The sequence below is a fragment of the Leopardus geoffroyi genome, chromosome E3 (genome assembly GCF_018350155.1).
Source record: "Leopardus geoffroyi isolate Oge1 chromosome E3, O.geoffroyi_Oge1_pat1.0, whole genome shotgun sequence".
Classification (NCBI taxonomy): domain Eukaryota; kingdom Metazoa; phylum Chordata; class Mammalia; order Carnivora; family Felidae; genus Leopardus; species Leopardus geoffroyi.
In genome coordinates, this window is record NC_059340.1 from 2,015,500 (window position 1) to 2,038,843 (window position 23,344).

The 23,344-nt window shown below is 59.8% G+C and overlaps 1 protein-coding gene across 12 annotated transcripts in view; it reads right to left on the bottom strand.

The window, feature by feature from the left end:
- Positions 1 to 877: 877 nt before the first annotated feature.
- The window catches only part of IQCE (IQ motif containing E), a 42,912-nt gene continuing 20,445 nt past the window's right edge, over positions 878 to 23,344 (bottom strand). For all 12 annotated transcript variants that reach the window (XM_045462172.1, XM_045462167.1, XM_045462174.1 and 9 more), the window contains 14 exons: positions 22,817 to 22,889; positions 22,564 to 22,613; positions 20,940 to 21,103; positions 19,313 to 19,368; positions 18,006 to 18,205; positions 16,017 to 16,121; positions 14,280 to 14,370; positions 12,803 to 12,973; positions 9,170 to 9,193; positions 6,478 to 6,579; positions 5,937 to 6,058; positions 4,919 to 5,022; positions 3,906 to 4,004; positions 878 to 2,812 (listed from right to left, as the gene is read on the bottom strand). In XM_045462172.1, coding sequence (XP_045318128.1) covers positions 2,700 to 2,812; positions 3,906 to 4,004; positions 4,919 to 5,022; positions 5,937 to 6,058; positions 6,478 to 6,579; positions 9,170 to 9,193; positions 12,803 to 12,973; positions 14,280 to 14,370; positions 16,017 to 16,121; positions 18,006 to 18,205; positions 19,313 to 19,368; positions 20,940 to 21,103; positions 22,564 to 22,613; positions 22,817 to 22,889 — 1,474 coding nt within the window. In that variant the 3' untranslated portion in view covers positions 878 to 2,699. The remainder of the gene's footprint in view (positions 2,813 to 3,905; positions 4,005 to 4,918; positions 5,023 to 5,936; positions 6,059 to 6,477; positions 6,580 to 9,169; positions 9,194 to 12,802; positions 12,974 to 14,279; positions 14,371 to 16,016; positions 16,122 to 18,005; positions 18,206 to 19,312; positions 19,369 to 20,939; positions 21,104 to 22,563; positions 22,614 to 22,816; positions 22,890 to 23,344) is intronic.

Below are 23,344 nucleotides of genomic sequence, written 5' to 3' on the forward strand. Positions count from 1 at the left end.
CCCGCCCTGTGCTGTTCCCACTAGCACTGCCCTCCCTGCCCTCTTTCTCCCCGGAGTGTGCCTGCTGGGTGGGTGCGAACCGAGGGCCTCCCGGGGCCGTGACACTGCCCGGACTCCTCTGTCATCGTCACCCAGCACCTTCAGGAATGCCACAGGACAGCCTGTCCCCGGCTCCCGGGCTGGGGTCTCTCCGGCATCCCGGGCGGCAGGAGCAGCATCTCCGTGGCCAGGCCGGGTCAGCCCCTGTGCATCCCGGTGGGGGACGGCGCCGCTTCGGGAGGGAGGGGCCGGGGGGGGGGGTTGGCGGCAGCCTGGAAACCTCGCCTCCCCGTGGTCAGGAGGCCCGGCTGTGGCGGCACCGGGTCAGCTGGGTCAGGGCCGGGAGACGTGGCTTCCGCTTCTGCACTGTGAGGGTGGCCGGGGTGGGGGCAGGGCACGTTTCTCTGTCAGCCCCCAGCCGGTGTGCGGGTGCTGTGGTGACAACCAGGGTGCGGCGAGCCGCACACGCCCCGGACTCCCCGCGGGAGGGCACGGACCTGTGCCTTTGGGGCGCTTGGTGCCTGAGGTCGCAGGGCCTGTCTCCTTTCTGCTGGATCCCTTTCCCCTCCCCTGCCTCCCTGGAGCGGGCCCCGAGGCTCCATGTGGGCAGTGGCCCCCAGCTGAGCAGGCACAGGGAGTCGGCGCTCCAGGCCCTTCCGGCTCTGCAGGCCAGGAAACCCAGCCCCACGGCCAGGCCCCACAAGCAGGCCGCTGCCTGGGGTTCTCCTCGGCGCCTACAGGGCCACAGGGCCACAGGGCAGGCCATCCGCCAGAGGGCGTGCACTGGACTCTGGCTGAACTCACGGTGGCCTAGAGGTGCATCAGTGACCGAGGCGGCTTCGAGAATGTTTGCTTTTAATAGATCAACAATGCTGCCCCGAAGGCACACAGGCAGACGCGTGTACATATTTACAGTTCTTGGGGTCGTCTCCTTGGAAAACACAAGCACACAGACCGATCTTGCCTTCGTAGCCCTGCCTGCTGGCCAGGCCCCTCCGGTCACGGCACACAGGCCAGCCTGGACGCCACGCGGGGCCTTGTTCTCCAGGGCCTGAATGACGAGTGGGTGGAAATGCCCGTTGTTTGAGTGACGGGTGGGAGGAGCCTCGCCCCAGGAGCGGGCAGGGCCCCAGCGCTCGCCCAGCCCCTACAGACCCTTGGCTCCGAGCCCGGGACCCAGGGGAGGGTGGTCGGGTCACTGGGGAACAGACCCCACGCATGAAACAAGCCAGGGGCGGCAACAGATTCGGTCCAGTTACCAGTCGGTCGAGTGGGAAAGATGAGAAACAAGAAAATGGACTTCGCAGCCCACAGACCAAACCAACAAAAGACTAAATCGGCCTAGCTTTCTGGCTGGGCTTTTTTTTCTCAAGCTGTTGTGTGGACGGAGCCTGACCGGGTGGTCCCGGCGGCTCGGGGTGGACGACCATGGACGGGCTCTAGCTGGTTGTGGCGCCAGAAGCTTCCTGGCCATGGTGAGGAGGGCCAAGCGTTTCCCCAAAGAAGAACACATCCTACTCCCCAAGCTTCGACCTCAGAAGGGCTCCAGCCGGCACACTCAGTCCAGGCAAGAGCGAGCTTCCTCACGCCAGCTGTGTGGCCTGTGGACCTGTGGAGAGTTGGACGTCCGGCCTGGGGACACAGGGCTCTTAAGACACCCTTGACGTCCCCCCCCCCGACCGTGAGCCTGAGGCTCTTCTCGTTCCCATCAACAAAGGCTGACCTTGCAGACAAAGGGGGAGCTCTGTGTTTGTGTGGCACAGGCTGGGCGGGAGCCGGGGCCCGCACGCAGCAAGGGCCCAGGGCACCCCCGTCACCTGCGGCCCGCGGGTGAGCCCAGCACCCCTGCCCTGCCCGGGGCCTGGGGACAGCTGTGCCGCTGCACTTCTCAAAGGCAAACCTGATGGTACTTCGTGGATAGGGTTTGGTGCCTTTTAAGGCTTGGCCTACCCAGTGACAGGGTCTCGCCAGACTCCTTCCTGGGCACAGCACCTCTTGGGCACAGGGCCCTGGCGGTGGGGACGATGGTGGGGGAAGGTCTGCGTGGAGAGGGGCAGGAGGAGGAGCCTGAGGAACATGAGCCCCTCTTGGGGCCCCATGTCCTCGTGTCTCACGAGACTTGGAGACGCCGTATCCTGCCACAGGGGTCTCTCACATCTGTCTCTTCCAGAAGGTATGGCCCGCTATGCCCAGCTTCGCCTACTTGCCGGGTGGAGATCAGAGCACGCGGTGCCAGAGAAGGCGGTGGCGGGAGAGGAACAGGGTGCCGTCAGCGCGGCTCCAGACGAGGCGGGTGTTCCCAGCTCACGGCCGGAGGCCAGGAAGCGGCTGCCGAGACCGTGTCTTTGCAGGGCCCCCGGCTGGCCCATCCCAGGCAGAAGTGTCTGTCCGTCTGACACCGAAAACTGCGCCGCCGGCCCTTCCTGGAGACGAGATCATTCAGGATTCCCTGAACAAGCAACCAAACAGGCGACCAGACCAACAGAAGAGGAGCACCGACCAGGCTGCTGAGGTGTGTGTGGAGCACGGAGCTCTTTGCTAACAAGGTAAAATACTCTCCAGTCGTAACTGTAGTTCCCACGTCCTCTAGGACACGCTTCATCCTCCAAACCCCAAGCTTCCCTGCAGGGCCGTCGCCGCGTGAGGGGCAGGCCCAGGGCCTAGGGCAGGGAGGCGGCCTTCCTCGGGGCCACAGCCGGGGCCACCACGATCTCGTCGGAGTCGTCAGAGCTGCCGTCGTCTGCGGGTCCCGGTCCCGAGGGAGAGGACGGCCCTGCAAGGAACCGGAGCGGGGTTGTCACCGCAGCTGCTCGGGGCCAGGGCGCGCCCCGGACACTTGGCACAGTGCCTGCTCCCTGCCGGGCGGGAACGACCTTCGGCGTCAGCGTCACCCGGCCACAAACCACCTCAGCCTCCGAGCTCAGCTCTGGACACCTGGGCCGTTGCTAAAAGGCAAACACCCGCAAAAGGTGAGGCTGGCCAACAGCGAGCAAGCTGGAGCGCGACTGGGGGTCTCTGAGGGCCGCCCCCACCGCGGTGCCCTGAGCCCGCGGCCTGGGCGGGAGCTGCGACCCAGCGCTGGCGAGGCTGGCAGCCAGCTGCGTGTGTAAGAGCCCGCTTCCTGGTGGCACGTCCACCTGGGGAGACGGGCGCGCGGCGCCCGGTGGCCCCTCCCCCACACTCTTCACTCACAGCAGCCTTCCAGAATCCCGTCTCTGCTGGAAGGGGGCGCCAGCTGCAGACAGCCTGCACCCGAGGGGCCTGAGGAGGGGCCTGAAGCGGGCGAGGGATGGGAGGGAGGCCCGCACTCTGCCCGGTGAGGGGCAAGGTCGTCGGTCGCCGGTCGGGGGGAAAGCGGGAAGGAAGCCAGGCTCGGCCGCACTGAGGCGTGTGACTGCACAGCTGGCCTCTGGCGCTTTCCAGAGAATATCTGAGAGGAGAGCCTCAGGACGCTCAAACATCCGTTTCCAAGGTTATCTTCAAAAACACGGTCACGATCGGACCAAACGGGGCCACACGGCCCTGCCGGGAACTGAGGGTCGCGTGTGCGGTAACGCCCCTCGGCGGGAGACGACACCGTCTGCAGGAGGAGGGGGCTCGGGGGGCCGGGAGTCCTCGATGGCCCGCCAGGCTCCGCGTCTTCCGGGGCATCCCAGTGCTGCTGCCCTTGGCTCTTGACACGCGGGGCCTGTGGGGCACCAGAGTTCGACGTCCGCGAGCCCCGACAGCCCGGACTGAGCGACTGCAAGGGACGCAGCCCGCTCTCCCATGTGGCGACTTCCCGGGCGGACACGGTGGCAAGCCCTTGGCTCCTCAGGACGTTCTCCGAGACCCAGCCCCCCGAAGGCCGCGTGGCCCCCACTCACCGCAGCGGGGCTGCAGGGCTGCTGGACTTCCCAGAGCCTCGTCCTCGGCCGCCGGCCCCTCCGCGGTCTCCCCGCCGCTTGCCTCACTGTCCTCTTGACCTGAAACGACACCCAGACCAGAAGTGCCGGCCCCGCACGCGGCCGGCGTGGGACACGGGCAGGACTCGTCCCCTCCCCCCGTCTTTCCACCCCAGCACCCGGGTTTTGGCTTCCTTTGCTGAGGTTTCCTGACACGAAGCCCCGCTCCCCGCCTGTCCTCAGACTCCCATCTTTGTGACCTACGAGCTCAGGACAGAAAAGTCGCTGGAAACGTTCCCACGTGAGCGCCACGTGGTGACCGCCTACCGCCCTCACTAACAGGACCTCAAGACTGCGTTTCTTGGTCCAGTGACCGTCCCAAACCTCCCAGCACCGCCTTCTTGCTCATCGGCAGCATCAGTACGAGTGCGAGCAAGTCACAGCAGAGGAAGGGGGAGGGGAGGCCGGAATCGCGGGGCCTGAAAGCAACGTCCAGGCTCTCGCCGGGCGTCCGCCTCACACGCGAGGAGACGGGCCCTGCCCGGGACCCCACGTCTGCCGCCGGGCAGAGCTGACCGGGCCTCACGGCTGGGGTGTGGCGCCCCTGTCAGTCCCAGGGATCCCTGCACTGTCTGGGGGCCTTGATGAGGCCGAAAAGCAGATACACGCAAAGCTTTACTTAAAACCAACAAACAGGAAAAGCATTGGTCCAAAGGAGGGAAACCACCAGCTCCGGTTAGAGCCAAGGATAAAAACCAAAGACACGCGAGGCACGAAGCTCCAACTCTGTGGCCCGCAGGTGCCCGGAAGCCGCCGTCACTGACCCCGGGGCCGCCTCCAGAGGTCCAGGATCTCCCCGATGCAGCCACCCTGCTGGTAGGCGGTCACAGTGGACAAGCCCCCACAGGTGCCCACACACCCCATGCTTTCGGGCAGTGGCAGCGCTTTGCTGGAAGCTCAGAGGGCCGGGGAAATTGAAACTGAAGTGACGTTACCAGGAGAAGGGGCCGGGCAGGGTGGCGAGGAGAGCTGGCTGTGTGTGGCCGGAGCGGGCTGCCTCCTTCTGGGGGCTGCGGCGACGGCTCTCTGACCGGCGGCGCTGCAAGAGAGAGGCCAGCCGCTTGGACTTCACAGAACACCCCCGTGGGCTGAGGCCCACGGCAGGGCTCACGGATGCGCGGGAGGCCGGCAGGGCTGGTGCACGCCCGGGGTCAGGGCCAGACGCCTTCCTTTCCCACCGTCTCCCGTGCCTTTCCGTCCCAGCGGACACGGTCACCGGCCGTGATGGCCGCGCCGGGATGGACCCTGACCCGCGTGGAGCCCCCGGCCGTCCCCGTTCACGGGGAACCAGAATCATGAGATTCAGGCTCCACCTGGCTCTCCTGTGGCAGAGAGGAACCAAAACCGACACCGGAGAGGAAGGGCAGAGTGAGGAGGGGCAGGGAGCCTGAGCCCTGCAGCAGAACAGCCCCAGCCCCCTCCTGAGGGACACTCCCCCGCCTCGGTGCAGAACCCTCCCCCTCGCCCCACAACAGCTAGGAGGGGCTGTGACTTTCTGCAGCCGGTGGTGCCCCCGCAGGTCTGGCGCCACAGTGCCACTGAGAAGGAGAAGGAGCGCTGCCCTGGGAGGGTTCTGACGACGCCCGCGCCTTCCTGAATGCTGGGGTCACGTCACATTTTCCTCTAACAAGGACGATGCGTTAGGACGAGCCGACCAGCCTACAAAGTGGCGGGTACCAGAACCCCACAGTGTCTGGCCCCTTCTTCTGGTTTCCCCCGGCCCAGGGGGGCCGTTCCGGGAAGGCCAGAACTCACGGGTTACCCCCACTGCACAGGCAGGAGGAACTCCTCACGGGGTGTTTCTGTTCGGGTGACAAACCGAGGTCCCAGCTCCTACACCCTGTGCCCGGGCACCACAGGCCAGCCACCTGGACGGACAGCTCCCCGCACCGTGTCTGCGGCCGGCGTTTCCCAGGGATACAGAACAGAGTTGGGCCCGCCGGTTGGACTGACCTGCGCCTGACCCGTGCCAGGTGCGCCCGGAGGACGGACTGGATGGCGGTGATGGCCTCCTCCTGTCCCGGGCTGCCCTGGGCCTGGACGGTGGGGCTCGGAACACGTGGTGACGGAGGGTCCTGCGGCAAAATGACAGTGAGCGTGGCAGGGGCCCCCGCCTGGCCCTCAGAGAGCCAGGTGTGAGCACGGCCCCGTTCCGGGTGGCTCGTCTGGGTACTGTGTGCTTAGCACTTCCTGACTCTCAGACTCTGGAGATTCTTAAAACGGATGTCTTGTTTTCACAGAGTAGGAAGACGCTCATCTTTACTGTGTTAAGATTATACCCTAATCGTGAGATGGACGTGTACCTAGTACGTAGGCACCAGACGTTACATCCACCTGGAGCCTGCCTGGCCCGATGCGCCCTGCGACGGACAGTAAGGTGCGAGGTAGGACACCGCGACCAGAAGATGCCGTGCTGCCTCGGTGGGTGAGGCACCAGACGCGGAGACGGGGAGAGGGCGGCTAGCGGGCCGCTGTGTCCGGCCCCGGGGGTTACCTGTCTGGGCGGGCTGGGGGGTTCTGAAGCACACGCCTGGCTTGACAACAGCTTCACCCGCGCTAGATGTCCCCTGAACGCTGCCTGAAGCACCATAGCCGCCTGGCAGGGAACGGGGAGAGAGGGAAGTAGACGTTAATTCCCCTGCAAGGTGGCAGCTGCGGAGGAAGGGGGATCCAGAGGGAAAAGCCCTAGCAGCAGAGAAGTGACTTCTCTCACTATTGCGTAGCCACGGCCTCTCCGTCACTCACCTAGTGTCTCCCCCAGGGAGAAACAGACCCATCGACTGGGCAGAGAGAGGCACAGTCGCCCGATCCCACGGGAAATCACATCATCTGTTAAATGCTAATAAACTGAGCTGCCAGTGTGTGTCCGTATTTTACAGTAGTTAGGTTTCCATGCTGGGTAGTCTATACCGCATGCTTTTCGTACACATGTTCCAAAAGCAGGCAGGGCAGGGGCGCCTGGGTGGCTCTGTCGGTTGAGCGTCCGACTTCAGCTCAGCTCCTGAGATGGTGTGTGAGTTTGAGCCCCACGTTGGGCTCACTGCTGTCAGCACAGAGCCTGCTTGGGATCCTCTGTCCCCTTCTCTCTACCCCTCCCCCACCCGTGTTTTCGTTCTCTCTCAAAAACAAGCAAGCATGAAGAAAACACAAAATCAAGCAGGGTAGAGCACGATCTCATACTGCTGCAAAGGAATTATTTATCCTTTGAACTTAAGTAATTTCTTCAGACGCACATGTGGATGCTCTGCTGAGTTCTGCAGTCAGGGTCGTGGGTCTCGGGGGCAGCAGCCACCAGCCCTGGGTGAAAACGTCACAGCGTGACAAAGGATTTCGGCTTTCATGGCATTTTAGGGGAACAACACGCTTAGTACGTTGAGTCCTGACACATCGTGTGTTTAGATACCTAGAGGCTTCCAGAATCAGTCACACACACAAAAAACCCAAACACCTTTGCTTTGTCCTTATGGAGGGCAAGGTAAAGCAGACGTCCTGAACTTGGGGTTCAGAAACAGGCCCCACAAAGGGCACCTGGGGGGGCTCAGTGGGTTAAGCATCCGACTTCGACTCAGGTCATGATCTCGAGGTTCGTGAGTTTGAGCCCCGCAACGGGCTCTGTGCTGCCAGCTGGGAGCCTGGAGCCTGCTTCGGATTCTGTGTCTCCCTCTCTCTCTGCCCCTCCCCCACTTGCAATGACACTCTCTCTCTCTCAAAAGTAAACAAACATTAAAAAAAAAAAAAAAAAACAGGCCCAACAAAGTGTGGTAAGGGGACCTTCATTAAGGCAAAATCAAACAGGCAAACGCACGTGTAGACCGACCCAGGGGGCTCGCTACACACGGACAGCAGGGACCTAGGGCTCCTTACGGGCGACACGGGCTGAGGGTGGTGGCTGCTGACTTACACCAACCACAGCTCGGCCGCACCGCACCTGCCTGGAGAGGCGAGGACGCTCGGGCCTGGGGCGGCACCGAAGACCGCAGCGGAGCACGACAGCACGGGCCGGCCGGCTGGTAGACGCGCTCCAGGGTCCCTGGAGGAGTCCCAAGCTCACCCATTCACCCACTCATTGCACAGATTTGCCGAATGCCTACCATATGGCAGGCCGCGTCCTGGGAACTATGGACATAGTGGCCCAAAGGCAGAGTCAGCCTTTGCCTCCGTGGAACCTCCACTGCAATGTGAGACAAGCAGTTTGCAAAGAAGTAAGCTAGCAAAATACCAAACAGGGATAAAAGCCACAAGGAGAACTAAAGCAGGACACAAGGCCGGAGTGATGGCTGGCACGGGGTATTCAGAGAGGGTGTCATTGAGGAGGTAATGTTTCGATATGGACCTGTGTAAAGCAAGGGGGCAAAATGTGCAAGTATCTGGATGAAGAGCCTTCTAGGCAGAGGGGCAGCAAGTGCAAAGGCCCTGTGGCAGGAATATGCTGGTGTTTTCGAGGAGTGTTTAAAGAAGCCTCCAGACTGGCTAGAGAAGAGTGAGCAGGGCTGGAGGGGTCGCCAGGACATGTGGCACAGAGGGTGTTCAGGCAACAGCTTTGGAATTTGCTCCAAGTTTAGAGCAGGTCTTATGCGGTGGTGGGTGTTATTTAACACGTAAGACATGTCACCCCGGAGGCTGCGTGGGGAACAGGCTGGTGGGGAAGGCAACAGCAGCAGCAAGGGGCCGTGCGGGTCTCAGACTCCGTCAGTCCCGGCACCTCCCAGCCCGCGTCCAGCCGCTCACACACACCTGCTCTCCTCCCGGGCAGGCTGTGCTCCTTCGCACACCCGTCTTCTGCCTGGAGCCCTTCCTCTCAGCCTGGGAGCCCCCACATTCCCCAGACCCCACGGCACACCTGGACACGAGCCCTAAACCACACCTGCCACCTTGACCTGCGACGGCCCATCTGCTGTTTGAGTCAACATCTTTTTGGAGTCCCGAGGGCCCGCCGGGTTGCCTGACTCCGAACTGATGACCGAGAAAAGTGTGTTGAAAGAAGGAATGATTGAATGAATGAATGAATGAATGAATGAATTTGAAGGTGTGAAGCTACCCAAATATTCATTTGATGTTGATATCCCTTGGGGCTGCTCTGATTTCACGAAACCAAGTGCCCGTGATGCTTCCTGAGACATCCCACTGGGACTTTGCTCCGGTGCAGAAATACATATTTTGAAACGGATGAAATAAACTTTGCTTACCTCGTCCAGGACGGCCTTTTTTTTCTGAAATAAATAGATAAATCATGAATTAACACAAGGATGAATTTTTTACAGTAGTATTCATTTCCTGATCCTGCCCCTGCCCCAGCCCCAGTCGCCATGGGTGGAAAAGCAGAGTCGGGGTACCAGGGCACGCCCCTCAGAGAGCCCCCTCCTTGCCACCCACACCCCAGGGGGCTCCGTGCATCCCTGTTCCTCCTCCGCCTGGCTGACAGTGCTGAGGGGCCAGCAGCCATAACTAGACGGCCGGCTTTCTCAGGGCGGGTCACGGTTAAAGACGAGACACCTTGGTGTCGCCTGCGGCTCCTGGCCAGCCCGTGGCAGCGAGCTCCGTGAGACAGTGTCTCACGAGCATCAACACGTGTGCGTGTCTTTGGCTCCAGGCGGGGAAGCCCCTCCCCACGGCTGGAGCTGTCTTGACACGGGTGCCCTCTCTGGGTGGTCACACAGGGGCTGGGCACTGCCTGCTGGAGAAATTACAAAGGGGACCCCGTCCACGGGTCTGGGTCACTGGCCCCCAAATCTGATCCGTCGTGAGAAGCATCCAGGGACGTGAGAAAAATCAGCTACACCCAAGACAGGCTGATCCAGAGTCAGCACAGATGAGACCCAAGAACACGTATTTTTATAGCCCAGGTCCTTCCAGGGTGGGAACCCCAGGATGATACATGTGCCTGTGGTGGACCGTGGCCATCGTCGATAAAACGTACGTTACCCAGCTCATTTTCAGTATTAATCAGAGTGCACAGCCCACAGCTGTTACAGAAATGGATTTATCCCTTGACAGATGAAGGGAAATGGAGTATGAGGACCAGCAGAGTGGAGAGGGAGAGAGAGAGAGAGAAGAAAGAAAGAAGAAAGAAAGAAAGAAAGAAAAAGAAAGAAAGAAAGAAAGAAAGAAAGAAAGAAAGAAAGAAAAAAAGAGGCGGGAGGGAGGAAGGAAGGAAAAAAAACACGTTTGGTAACAGTAGTGGTCGAGACTGGCGAAGATAATCTCAAGCAGCAGACGAAGACAGGAAGGTACTGGCAGGGACACGGGGTGGGGACTGAGGACGTCTCACGTGAAGCCTGAAGAGAGCAAAGCGGAGGCGTGGGGATGTGCCGTGACACACGGAGAAGATGGAATCGTGTTGCCCGCGGAAACGGCCTGTGACTCAGGAGACATGCTGGTCCGCGGCCGGCTGCAGGCCCTGGCCAGGGCAGCCTGCGGCTCACCCCAAAGCTCGCGGGGCACCTGGGTGGCTCGATGGGTTAAGTGTCCGACTCTTGATCTCGGGTCGTGATCTCACTGTTCGTGGGATCGAGCCCCACGTCGGGCTCTGCACTGACAGTGTGGAGCCTGCTGGGGATTCTCTCTCCCTCTGTCTCTGCCCCTTCCCTACTCTCTCTCTCAAAATGAGAAACTTAAGAAAAAAGCTTAGCTGGGTGTGGGGCACAACCACACTGGCTGGGAGGGCTGCAGGCGAGTCCAGGGCCTTCCGGCTCACGGCCTCAGACACCCTCGAACCCCAGCGTGAGCCCGAGACGTGCAGACCAAGCGGACCCCAGAGGGAGGTCCCAGGACTCTCATTTCCGACCGAGTGGCCTTTCAAATGCTTTGTACCTACATGTCGGTACGCGCATTTCCTTTTATTCTGAGTTCTTTTAAAGCAGAATCCTGAAGGAAGGAAGGATTTAACTCATGAGTCTCGAAGCCGGCTGTGCCCCAGCTCCTGGGGGGGCAAGCAGGGGGAGGAAGCCAGTGCCTGGTGGGTGGGAGCTGGGAGCGAGGTGGACACGGCAGGTGCCTCGGAAACGGCGAGCTCCATCCGGTCTGGGGTGAGGAGGACCGGGAGCCCGCGACGCCTCCTTGTGCCAGAAAGCGAGGCTGTGCCAGCAAGACCAGAGGCACGGACGGACGGAGCCAGATGGAGCGCTCCCACTGACCGAACGTGGGACGGGCTGAACGCTACCAAGAGTAACAGTAATAATCCCTCTTAGACGCAGTGATGCCGCCGCCCCGCAGAGCGTGGGGGGAGGGGCTCTGGCCGCCGGAGCCGCCACCACACAGTTCCCTGTCCTGCCATCAGTGCTTACCTAGTACTCGAGGGAGGACAGCAAAGCCTTGACCCTGCCTTTCCAGAAGGCCCCGGGGCTGTGCTCTGCGGACCAGCTGATCAGGAAAACTGCTTTACGGAAGAGTGCCGGCCACTAAGCGGGGGGGGGGGGGGATCTGAAGTCATCCCGCAACCGTGTGAAACGAAGGGCTGAGCTAAGGTGCGTAAGGCTGCTGGGGCCACCGGTGAAAGGCACGTCACGGGTTCATCAGCGGGGAAAGGCGTTTCTTTACAGCGGCAAGCGCCGGCAGCCGCACCACCCAGTGCCCGCAGCTAGATGTGGCGGGACCGCCCGGTGTCACCTGTGGGAAGGGAGACCGTGCACCCGGAACCACCTGGGGAGTGCTCTGGACAAAAATGTTCAACCTGAACCGAGTCAAGCCTGTGGACCTAACCTGCCCCTTCCAGGAAATAGAGGGGACCAACAACAAGTGAAGGGGCATCCTGGGACACCTGGAGAGGTCTGAATATGAAGGCGACACCAGGTGACGTCAGAGTCACTGCTGCGTCTCTGGGGCATCTGACGGCACGTGCTGCGGTCCGCTAGGACATGTCCTCGTGCTTACACGATGCAAGCCAGACCCTCGTAACGTCTGAGCCTCATGTCCACGTGGCGCTGGGGAGGAATGGTCGGAATAGAAAGGAAACGTGCCTACGTGTCGACTACGGGTGGGTCGGGTCGGTGGCAAGAATTCCTGGAATGCCCGAAAGTCTTCCAGCCCTTCTAAATGTCCTGTGAGTTTTCGTGATGAAAGTTTGGAAGAAACAGCAATTTAAAAAGCCCTCCTGGCAGCCTTCTGATATTCAGGCAAGGAGGGGCCTCACCGGGGTTTGTTGGTTCCCTCGGGAGAAAGCGCCCTGCCGTGTTCTACAAAACCAAAAACCGGGGAGCTCTCTCGGGGCATGCCATGCGGCTGGCGCAAGGAGACGGCCCCTCGTCCCAGGAGCTTAGGAGAGGGCCCCAGTACCCCCCCCCCACGGCCATGAGACAGCGCCATGAGACGGGGGCTCCCTGGGCCCCTCGCCCCACTCTCCCCACGCACGAAGGCGCTTGGCAGATACACAGCCCCTGCCTCCCTCCTCCCTCCGGCTGAGACGCACGCGCTCCGCTCGGAGGCAGGTTTTTCAGTCACAATAAAATGGCCCACAGCCCAAGCTGCTTCCTCCCAGGCGGCCGCAGAAAAGGGGCTCCTCCGGGGGTTTCAATTCCAGTTGCTTCCGAGATGGGTCCGCTTCACTGTGGATCCCATGCTCCGGCCCATGCTCAGAGGGACGGGGCGGTGATTCCAGAATGCGGCCCCCGTGTGCACCAGGTCACTTCCTTCCCCGCAGGGCCCGCTCCCTCCACCGTGGGGCCAGGTGCTGGTGTCTCCCTCACCCCAGCGACATTGTCCTCAACCGCATCCACGCTGTCCCTCCCGCACGTTCCCACATGCCAGCTGCACACAGCACAGAGCCCGCGTGTCGAAGGGGCCCCAGGGCCACAGACCACGGCAGGGCCTTCGTGGGCTCTCACCTGGTGTCTGTATACCCTCCACCGGCTCTGCAGGATCCTGGCTGCTGTGTCTCTTCGCCCCTCGGAGCAGGTGGAGGGGGGCCGGGAGAAGCCCTCCTCGCTTGTATCTGGCTCAGAGTCCTGCTGAGAGGGCCTGCTGGTGGGAAGGGAAGGTCGGGGTTCTTCCGGGGTCTGCAGGAAATTCAAGGTGCAAAGGATGATTAAGCCGGGCAGGGAGGACGGGGATCAGGTAAGGCGGCACGATACAGGCAAAGCTCGTCAGAACGGGCTTTCAGTTTAGAGGAAAAATCCGTAGCCACACGTCCAGCCTTGTGACATCTTTCGTGTCTGCAGAAACGTGTTGCTAATAAACAGATTTCAGGTAGGTCTTCATCCAGCCCCCTAAACCTGGGGCGGGGGCAGTGCTCCCCTGGGGAGCTCCCCTGGGAGGCGGCCCCTTCAACCTAGGCCGCGCTTCCTGAGCTCAGTAACACGTGTGCGTTACCGCCAGGTTCACCGGCTTTTCCTTTCCTTGGTTTTCTGGCCTAAGACACTGACGGCAACGGGACTCTGATTAAAGGAAACCAATGTCTCGCTTGGTTTTGGAGATGAAAAGAATTGCTACTTGGATCATTGAAATAAACCTGGTATCTACCACACTGGAGGGTCCAGATTCATGGTCTGCAATAAAAATCAACATACTGGCCTGTTCTCACCGATGGAGACACCCGTGCTGGAGAATGCTCTCGCAGAGGCTGAAACTTAAAAACTGAAACTGCCCTGGGTCCAAGGTGCCCGGCCCGCCGTGCAAGCACCAGTGCCCCCGAGCCCGTCGGCCACTGTCACCAGCGCCTCCCGGCTAGCCGGGGTCCTCCTGCTACCTCACCTCAGGGGGGCTTGTCTCCTTCCCCAGTCCTAATGCACCCCACATCTCTGCTCTCCTGGGGCCAGATAACATCTGTCATCGTGTGACCTGTCTGTGCCTGTGCTGTTTACACTTACCTCTGACCTCCAACCTGCCGTTTGCCTCACACACCTTCGACACCTGGACATGTGTGACATTTGGTGGCAGGCACCTGGCACCACCTCCCACCCCCCCCCCCCCCCCCCCTGCCCCAGGTCAGGCCTGCTCTCTGTCTTAGCCTGAAGCTCACACTAAACACGGAGGGTTGGGGACAGGATGTCCTCACCAGATATCCCTCCTTCCCCTGTAGGGCCTCCTCATACTCCTCACCTGCTAACAGACAACCCTTCAGTGTATGTGAAATCTGGGAAGGACTTCACTCGTCAGCTTAGCTAAGACTCGGATGCTAGTTGAAAAAGTCACTTAACTGACGGTTAATTAGTTCAGAACTCTGGACTCAACACACACAATTTATGGAAATCAGTGGTGACGATAAAAGGGAATTGGATTGCCAACGTCGGAGCCAGGAAAATCCTGGGGACAGAGAGAGCCCCACCATGCCCGGACAGGAAGCTGAGCCCAGCTGAGCCATACCTCCGGGGTCATTTCCACGGGGTCGTCTTTTTCTTCTCTCCTAATTTCTTCCAGTTCTTGAAACTTCTTGGTAAGTGTTTGAATTTCCTCTCTAACGTGGGAGGGAAAAGACACCATCTTACTGGTCATCGTGCTGTGACACGTGTCTGTGTGACAGCAGCGATGGCCGCCTGTGGAGCTGGCAAGGCCACCTGTCCCAGGGCCACATGGGGTCTCTGGCTACCACCCCTCCTACACCTCGGGCCGGGCCGGTGCACAGGACTGCGCTCTGCGGTCTGTGGGTCACCGAGATCTGGGGCCCAGAGAGGGCGGGGACAGAGGACGTCTGGGGCCAACAGCACTTCTGGACCATGGTAAGAGTTCTGAGGCCACGAGGGACAAATGGGCAGGAATTATGTGTGTGTGTGTTTGTTTGTTTTAATTTCTTTATTTTAGATGGGTTTAGGGCGGGGAATCCCAGGCAGGCTCTGAGCTGTCAGCACGGAGCCCGACGCGGGGCTCAAACTCACAAACCGCGAGATTGTGACCTGAGCTGAAGTCAGACGCTCAGCCGCCTGAGCCACCCAGGCGCCTCCTATTGGGGGCTTTTTTTTTTTTAAATATTTTTTTCTCAACGTTTATTTATTTTTGGGACAGAGAGAGAGCATGAATGGGGGAGGGGCAGAGAGAGAGGGAGACACAGAATTGGAAACAGGCTCCAGGCTCTGAGCCATCAGCCCAGAGCCCGACGCGGGGCTCGAACTCACGGACCGCGAGATCGTGACCTGGCTGAAGTCGGACGCTTAACCGACTGCGCCACCCAGGCGCCCCTGGGGGCGGGGGGGCTTTTAACAAACAATGTGACTGGAGGAAAATACGATGTGTGCCTTCACTACAGGTGTCTGAGGCCAAGCAAGAACAACTCTTCCCCGTGTACCTGCCCTTTCCGGTCTCCGTTGATCCCGCCTAGTCAGTTCTCCTGCAAAATATTTTCATTCATTCCAGTAGTCTGTGTCTGACTTACTATTCTGAGTGCTAGGTATTTCTGCTCAGGGTTCTCACCTACGTTTGGGGGGGCATTTTTTATTGAGGTGAATTTCGTACCACATAAAATTCACTGTGGCCAAGTCTGCGATGAAGTGGGTTTGAGCACCTCCGCAGCATGGTGCCGCCGCGCTAAGAATGCTCCCGCCACCCGTGCCCGTCGGCAGCCCCTTCCCGCACCCCCGTCCCCCAGCCCCTCTCCCTGTATTTTGGAATCCGACACCAGGGGGCCTTCCTGTCTGCTTCCTCCGCGTGCCACGAGGTTCGTCCCTGCTGTCACACGTGTCAGAACCTACGCCTTTGTATTCTTTCCTACAAACGTACTTGTTTCCTATCTGTTCCTCAGAGACGGGCTTTGGGGCTGTTTCCACTTTCTGGAGACTGTGAGTAGTGACCCTGAAGGAGCAGGAGGCTCTGTCCTGGGAGTCCTGATGGGGTGACCCCCCACGGTGGCCGCACCGCAGTGAAAGGTGCGTGCCGAGGACCGGGCGTCACGCCAGGGAGGCGAACGCCAGCCTGATCGCGAAGAGCCCTTCCCCAGAGTCAGGATTTTTACTCCGAAGGAAAGAAAGAGCCACTGCAGGATGTCAGGGCGCGGGGGTGTGGGGATCGGGCTGGGGTCGTATAAGAGCCACTCCGAGAGCCACGCTGAGGGAAGGCAGGAAACGCTTGGGGTCGTGCGACCTCCACAGCCTCTGCCTCTTGTGCACTCACCTCAGAGCCTCCTCTCTTCCTCTTCTCTCCTCCTCCCCTTCCCTCACGCCCTCCAGCTCCTTCCGCAAGGTGGCGTTTGTCTGTAGCAGCTGTCTCACTTCCAAACTGAACACACAGAAGCAGAGATGTTTCAGCGTCACAGGAACACCGATCCTCACCCAGCAGGAAGGGCTTTCAGAAAACATCGCGCAGCCTGACCTCCGTCCCCGTGACGGTGGACGGAGGCAGGGGCACTAGCTCATAGCTACACAGAGCCAGGAACAGACCCGAGAGGCCCGCCGGCCCGGTGGTGGTTCATCCAGGTATTTACTGGGCGCCTGCTATGTGCCAGCGGCTGTTAGGTGCCCGGGATACCGAGGTGAGCACCATCACACGAGCCGCGGGCCCTGCTCGCGCGGGCCTCGCTGTCTCACGGAGACGGGCGTTATCCCAACAGTCACCCAATCGGGTATGTCACCCCTATCTGAGAGGACTGCTGAGGGTCCTGCCCGCACCACACGGGGCTGCTGCCTGAGCTGGGGCCCTGAGGACGAGGGGGGTTACCCCGTCACCTCCAACGAAACTGCTGCCCGATGGGCTTTCCTGGGCCCCACAGGTGGCACGTGGCTCCAAGACAAGACCTTTGTCTGACCTCAGCTCCACTGGTTCCAAGGTTCGTTTAATCTCCACAGGAATCCGAGACACCCTGACTGTTTAGCAGAGCCTCTGTCACATAGTAAGGGCTCAGCAAGCGGAAGCTATTATCATGCCGTGTGACGGCTGAAGAGAAAATCGCAGATGTTATTTATCCTGCAAGATGACTAGCCCCATTTTTGAAACCTCTCACGAAACACTAATTTTTACAAAGGACCTGCCAATTGGCATAGATGCGCTTGGATTGGAGGAGAACAAGGGGAGTGTGAAGGGGTTTTCCTCTGCCATAAACAGGCACCAGAGAACTTAGCTTAGGGAGGCCTTCTCAGACCTAAACATGCCCACGATCACCAGGGGGCGTCATTAGACACAGAGTCAGATTCAGGAGATCTGGGTCTGACAAGGTTCTGCGTCTCCAACCAGTCCCCAGGTGGGTGGGGCCGAGCGCCGCATCCCTAACCAGCCCCCAGGTGGGCGGGGCTGAGTGCTGCATCTCTAACCAGTTCCCAAGTGGGGGAAGCTGAGGTTCTGCCATCTCTAATCAGCTCCCAGGTGGGCGGGGCCAAGGTTCTACCTCTCTAACCAGCCCCCAGGTGGGCGGGGTCGAGGTTCTACATCTCTAACCAGCTCCCAGGTAGGCGGGGCCAAGTGCTACATCTCTAACCAGCTTCCCAGGTGGGTGGGGCCAAGGTTCTGCATCGCTAATCAGCTCCCAGGTGATGCTGAGGCTGCTGGTTGCCCAGGCCACACTCTGACAGATAACCCTCGTCTCAGAAGATGCATGGGTTTGGCTTACTCATAACACAACTTTGACCAGAGAAGCCACTAGCGGACAGCGGAGGAGACAGGAACATTTTTAGGAGGCTACAACTCAAGGCACTAGAGAACCAACAGCGAATAAGCAAACTCTGCAGGCTTTTCCTTTCAAACTCTCAGGGTCACACTGAACGCTCCACAGCATGTCTGTCTTACTTGGTACTTAGACGAGATCCCTTCAACATACCGCTGATTCTAAACCTTAAAGAAAATCTCACTGATGGCCTATCTACCTCCCAAATCAATGAAAGTAGATTATTCTCTAGTGAAGAATTTGGGAATGGCTCTGGAATGGAGTCAAGACATTTGAATGGCACCTCCCCTTCTTTCAATAACGTGACGTGGTCAATTGCTATCTTGTTTTTACCACCGAAGTGGCTCTTATCTCACAAACAAGATACAGGACTTTTCGAGCACATGAAACCAGGCCAGCAGTTACTACGAGGAGCTGAGCATGTCTCCCGAGTGCGCCAGGATGGCTGGACTCCCGCCGCGACCCCCTTCCAGGGTGGAAGGTGCTGGCCGAGCCTTGCAACCTACTCTTTCTCCTGAAGCTGCATCTGCAGCGCGTCCCGCTCGCCTCTCAGGCTCTGCACTGTCCCCCGAAGACGCTCGCTCTCCTGGTGCCGGTCACATCTCGGCTGCCGGGGCACGGTGGAGCTGGACGCAGACTGCACCGGGGCGCTTGACTTGACCTCTTCCGAAGCCTGTGATGTGGGGCTTTCCATCGAACTTATTTTCTGGGGGCAACAAAGGCATTTGTTACAAGTTCTTTCTCGTTTTCCTTTGTGGTTGTGAAACCCAAGGAAGACCGTGACCAACGGAAACTGGTCCCAGGCGCGGGTGTGGGCCAAGCTCTGCGTGTGATCTCACAAGCCGGGATGGCACCACGTCACCGGAGCCCGGCGGGGAGGTGAAGAGCACCCTGCCCGCAGAGCCCGGCCTGGCACGGTGGGGGCAAGGCGCCGTTAACAAGATGGAACGGAGGGCACGTGGGAGGCGAGCTCATACGCTTTTCCTTGGGCTCATGGACCCTACCATTTCTTTAGGATTTCTGGAATTTTCAGCCTCTGTGCTTTTAATCTGACGTGATAGCCCGGTTGTGCCAGCTGAGAGGGACTGAATGAGCGGCTCCAGCTCCCCGGTGATGGTGGGTGTCTCAGCCGAGAAAGCACCACCCCCTGGGCTTCCGCACCACCTCTGGGTGACCACCTTTCCTAACAAGCTTTCTTCTCAAAATACCCACAGTGCATAAAAACTCAGGTTTTCTGCTGTGTAGATCTGTAGTTACTTGATGCTTCCTTCTAGGTTTACTCCGGTCAGCCAAACCAGGGGACAGCTCTCACCGTTTCACCAGACCGGTCAGCAGACGCGGGCCCTTCTGACCCACTCCAAACAAGCGGACTGAGTACTGACCAGAGGAGTGAAATCAAATCTGCAAACCCACGGCAGGTATGAGGAAGTATTAATCTCCCCAACTTTCTGATGATAAACAAAGTTTTCTGACTCAAGTATTCAGGCCGCCTGGTTTCTGGAAGGCCCTAGGACCACCTGCCTCCATCCCTGGTCACACAAGGAGTCCAAAACCGTGGGCCGTGTGACCGTGGCTTTGCCACCTGTGACACCAGGGACAGGAACGACACGACCCGTGGGTCTCGTCCAGACCTGCACGGAGTCTGCTCATTCCCATCTGCATCGCGTGCCATGAGGGGGACAGCCACCATGCATGTGCTGAGAGCATTCTGTGAGCAAAGGGCTCATCTGCGTCCCCACTTTACAGGGCGCCGGCTTCTCCTGGCACTCGGGTGGGTCCTCAAGGACGGGCAGCTGAAAGGCACACCACTCACTTTTTCCAGCTCCGCGATCCGTCTCAGCAGCCGGGGCTTACTCCACTCCGTGTAACCTGATGGAAGCAATGGCTTTAAGAGGTGAACTTGGCACAGCCATCCCGATGGCCCCGTCAGCCCCGACCGCCCACCTCTAGCACAGCCTGTGAGTGTCCCCTTCCGCCGCGCGGCGCCTGGCAGATTCGTGCAGGAAGGGTGCCTCCCAGTGAGGGAGTCCGTGCCCACACTGTGGAGCTGGCCATGCCGAGGGCCTCCTAAGACCTCAGTGTGACATCCACACCTGATCGTGCGTGCCGGTCCGAGACAGAACTTCTCAAGGCCACACACGAGTCGGCGCTGTATCCTCCGCCTTCCTCCCTCCTCCCGGCACTTCCTTCCCCGGCGCTCTGAGCTCCGTCACCGTCACCGCCACCGCTCACCCTCTGCACCCTGCTGCGTCGCACCGGGGGCTGGACCCCAGGCCCTCCTCTGCTCTCCTCACTCACTGGGTGCGCTCAGTCCCAGCCCGGCCCTCTGCTGGCTGTTGCCCCCCACGTGGGCATCTCCTGCTGAGGCCTCTGCCCTGAACTCCCGGATGCACCCACCTCCACGTGGACACCTTTTGCGCACCGCAGACTTGACACGTCCCCATCCCCAGACCTGCTCCTCTCTCCGTCACCTCCACCTCACAAGGACACCCTGTCCTTCCAGCAGCTCAGATAAGAGCTTTGGAAGCCGGCTCCTCCCTTCTTTTTTTTTTTTTTTTTCAACGTTTATTCATTTTTGGGACAGAGAGAGACAGAGCATGAACGGGGGAGGGGCAGAGAGAGAGGGAGACACAGAATCGGAAACAGGCTCCAGGCTCTGAGCCATCAGCCCAGAGCCCGACGCGGGGCTCGAACTCACGGACCGCGAGATCGTGACCTGGCTGAAGTCGGACGCTTAACCGACTGCGCCACCCAGGCGCCCCAGGCTCCTCCCTTCTTTGAGGCATCCGGAACCTGGCCACCTGTCATCCCTGTGGTGCTACCGTGCCCGGGGCCGCCAGCAGCCCCCATGGGGACACCACAGAAGCCCTGGTCTTCCCACCCTCTCATCTGCACTCTCTTCTCCACTCGGCACTTCTCACCTCTGCCCCAGCCCCCAGGGCCCGGGTGTGGCCTTCACAGCCTGGCCCCACGACTTCCTTCCGCCATCATCGCCACCACCCTCCCACTGCCTACGTATGCTGGGCACGCTGGCCGGGGGCATGGCTGTCCCCGAAGACCCTACTCGCAGGTGCACGCCACCGCCCCCGACACCTGCTGTCCTTCCTATCTCGCTCCGTGGCCCTTTCTGCCACCAGACCCATGACTGACCTGCTGGCTTCTCCCTCCCAGTACGATGTGGCCTCCACGAGGGATGTCTGCTTTTGTCTAGTGCCCTCCCCAACTACCCGCAAGGGTACTTGGCTCACAGCAGGTGCTCCTTAGATCTCGGAGTCAGTTTTGGTGTTGCCCAGCAGTACGCATCTGCATTTCTGGCAACTGAAATAGGGGCGTGGGGTTGCCAGATTCTCCCGCGTTTCGCCACCTGCGTCCTTCCTCAAAGAACCCGAGACACGGCCTCTCCTCGAGCGCCCCTCCGCGGGTGGCTCCCGGGCCAGTACCCTTCGTGGTGGAGACGGTGGGGGAGTTGCTCAGCACACGGTCCAGGTCTTCCTTCAGGCTTTGGTTCTCCTCCGTGAGCTCCTGGACGCTCCGGGACAGGCTCAGGAGGGCGCTGCTCACTTTCTTTGGCCTCTTGACGCCCAGTCTCTTCTCCCCCGGAGTCCTGGGAACAGCAAAGCCAAGGGCTAGGTTGGGGTTTCTAAACCGGCTGGATAAATGCCTTCAAGGGGTGGGGGGGCAGCCACACGGCACCTGTGGGTGCCTGTCTGTGGCTCAGAGTGCTCTCTGCAGATATCTGCAGTGGAACAGGGAACCCTGACACTTAACTACAAGGAAGCAAAGTGCTGTCCCCCAAACAGAAATCTGTGCTCATCCGTCAACCTGCAGAACAAAACACTGTATTCGATACTAGTAATATATTTTAAATCGTATCACGAAAACAGTTGTGGGAACTCACGTTCTCTCTCGTTACGTAAGTAGCCGTACAATAGCTTGATTTGCCTCTTACCCTACAAAGTCTAAAATAGTCGGTCCTCATTGTTCAGATTCTGTATTTGCAAATTTGCATTCTTGCTGACACTTAATGTGTGACCCCTTCACGGCACAGGGCCACGGGCTGGGTGGTGGACAGTCTGAGGGACAAATTCCCGGTGGCGGGGGTGGGGGGCAGGAGTGGGAGGCAGGGGCGGGGGGGGGGGTGGTTGGGGGGGGACAGGCACCCGGCTTGGCTTTCACTGCCACCCTCGGGCTGTCCACAGGCGGCACCTTCACAGCCTGTTGAGTACATGCTTTTCACACCTGGGTGCTTTCGTTGGTGAGTTCAGGGTTTAAAGCGGTCCCCTTCACAGCACTCAGGGGCTGCCCCATGTTCCTGTCGGGGCTCGGGAGAAGGCTGCGATGGGCCTCGTGAGGAAGCCCGTGTGGGAGGTGCTGGCTGACACGCGCATGCACAGACACGCTAGCGGAAACAGGTTGTGTGCTGACCAGTGGGTGACGGTCCTGCGGCCCAAGGCACCTGCTGCAGGAGCCTACGCGGCACGCGCCCCGGGGGCGATGGCTTAGCAGATGCGCCCATTCTGTGTCTGCGGACGCTTCGCGGGGCACGCCTGCTTCAAAGAGCAAAGCAGCGGCCGTCCTGTACGGAGAAAGTCTGCCAACCCCGAGAAGAAGGAAGGGAAGGCCGTGCCTGGCTCAGGGCGAATGCCTGATTTGAGTTCGCAGCTCAGTGCCGAGGCAGTGACGTGGCCAAATCTGTGAAAAGGGAATCTTCGAGACGGGGAACCCCTGATGTCTCTAATAAACTTCTTGGGGGGAGATGGACTTGTACTTGGCATTAAACGCCTTCTTAACAAGGAAGCCCTGCTTGGAACAACAGCGCTTTCTAATTCTAAGCTGGAGGCTGTTACATAGCAGGAATTAAGGACTCAGAGCATGGGGAGGTGAACATGCGGTTAGGAGCCAGCACGTGGCTGTGCGTCACCGTCCCAGATGGGAACCGTTAACAGACTGATGCAGGTGCGTGCACTGCTCCAAAGAGAAGGGCAGTGCATGCAGTTCCCGTGTCATGTCTGCGCTACTTTCGGGACCAAACGTGAAACACGGTTCCTGAGGAGATGATCATACTTCCTTCCCGCGGTCTCGGAGCTCGCCAAGAGAGTCTGGAGACGATGAATCTGCAAACGCCAAGTTAAAATACGTTACGGTACAAAACGAGCACGAAGGAGAACGTGCTCTGAAAAAGTTGTGATCGGGTTCCTGGTTTCTGCCTACGTTGCTGGGGTTCACGTTCAAGCTGAGACGGAACGGAAGTGCAGGGTGCCAGGCGTGGCCGGCGACCGCCCAGGTCACTGACTTCCCCTCCCCGAAGGGCACGCACCTCCTCGTAGTACGTCTCCATGGCGATTCTCATCTCCTCCAAGTTAGTGGTCTTCATATCAGTCTGCAGTTTGCTAGAAACCCAGTTCACAGTTAGTAGGGCAGCGCCGGCCCCCCGGGGCAGAGCAAGGCCAAGAGCGCTTCCCAGGACGTCAGCGGAGGAAGGGCTTGGCAGAAGAGAAGCGGGCTGGGCGGAGACCCACGGAGAGTCCTCACAGCCATGGGCCCCCTTCTGTGCAGAAGCAGACTCCCTAAAGCTATTCCTCACTGGGGGGGGGGCTGTCGTGGAAGAAGCGGGGTACCCGTGAAGCCTGGGGCGAGGACAGCCGCCTCTGGGGGCGGTGGGAGGCTCCTTCTGTGAGGAAGGAGCGTCACCCCCGACCCGTATTGCCAGCACCCCCCACTCAGCATCCAACAGACTTCAGATAAAAAGCTCTAGCAAATCAAGGTGCGGAGTTCAGGGTGCCGAAATACAGAAGAAATCAGCAAATAATACAGATTTTTACAGGGGACGATTTCAGCAAGAAAT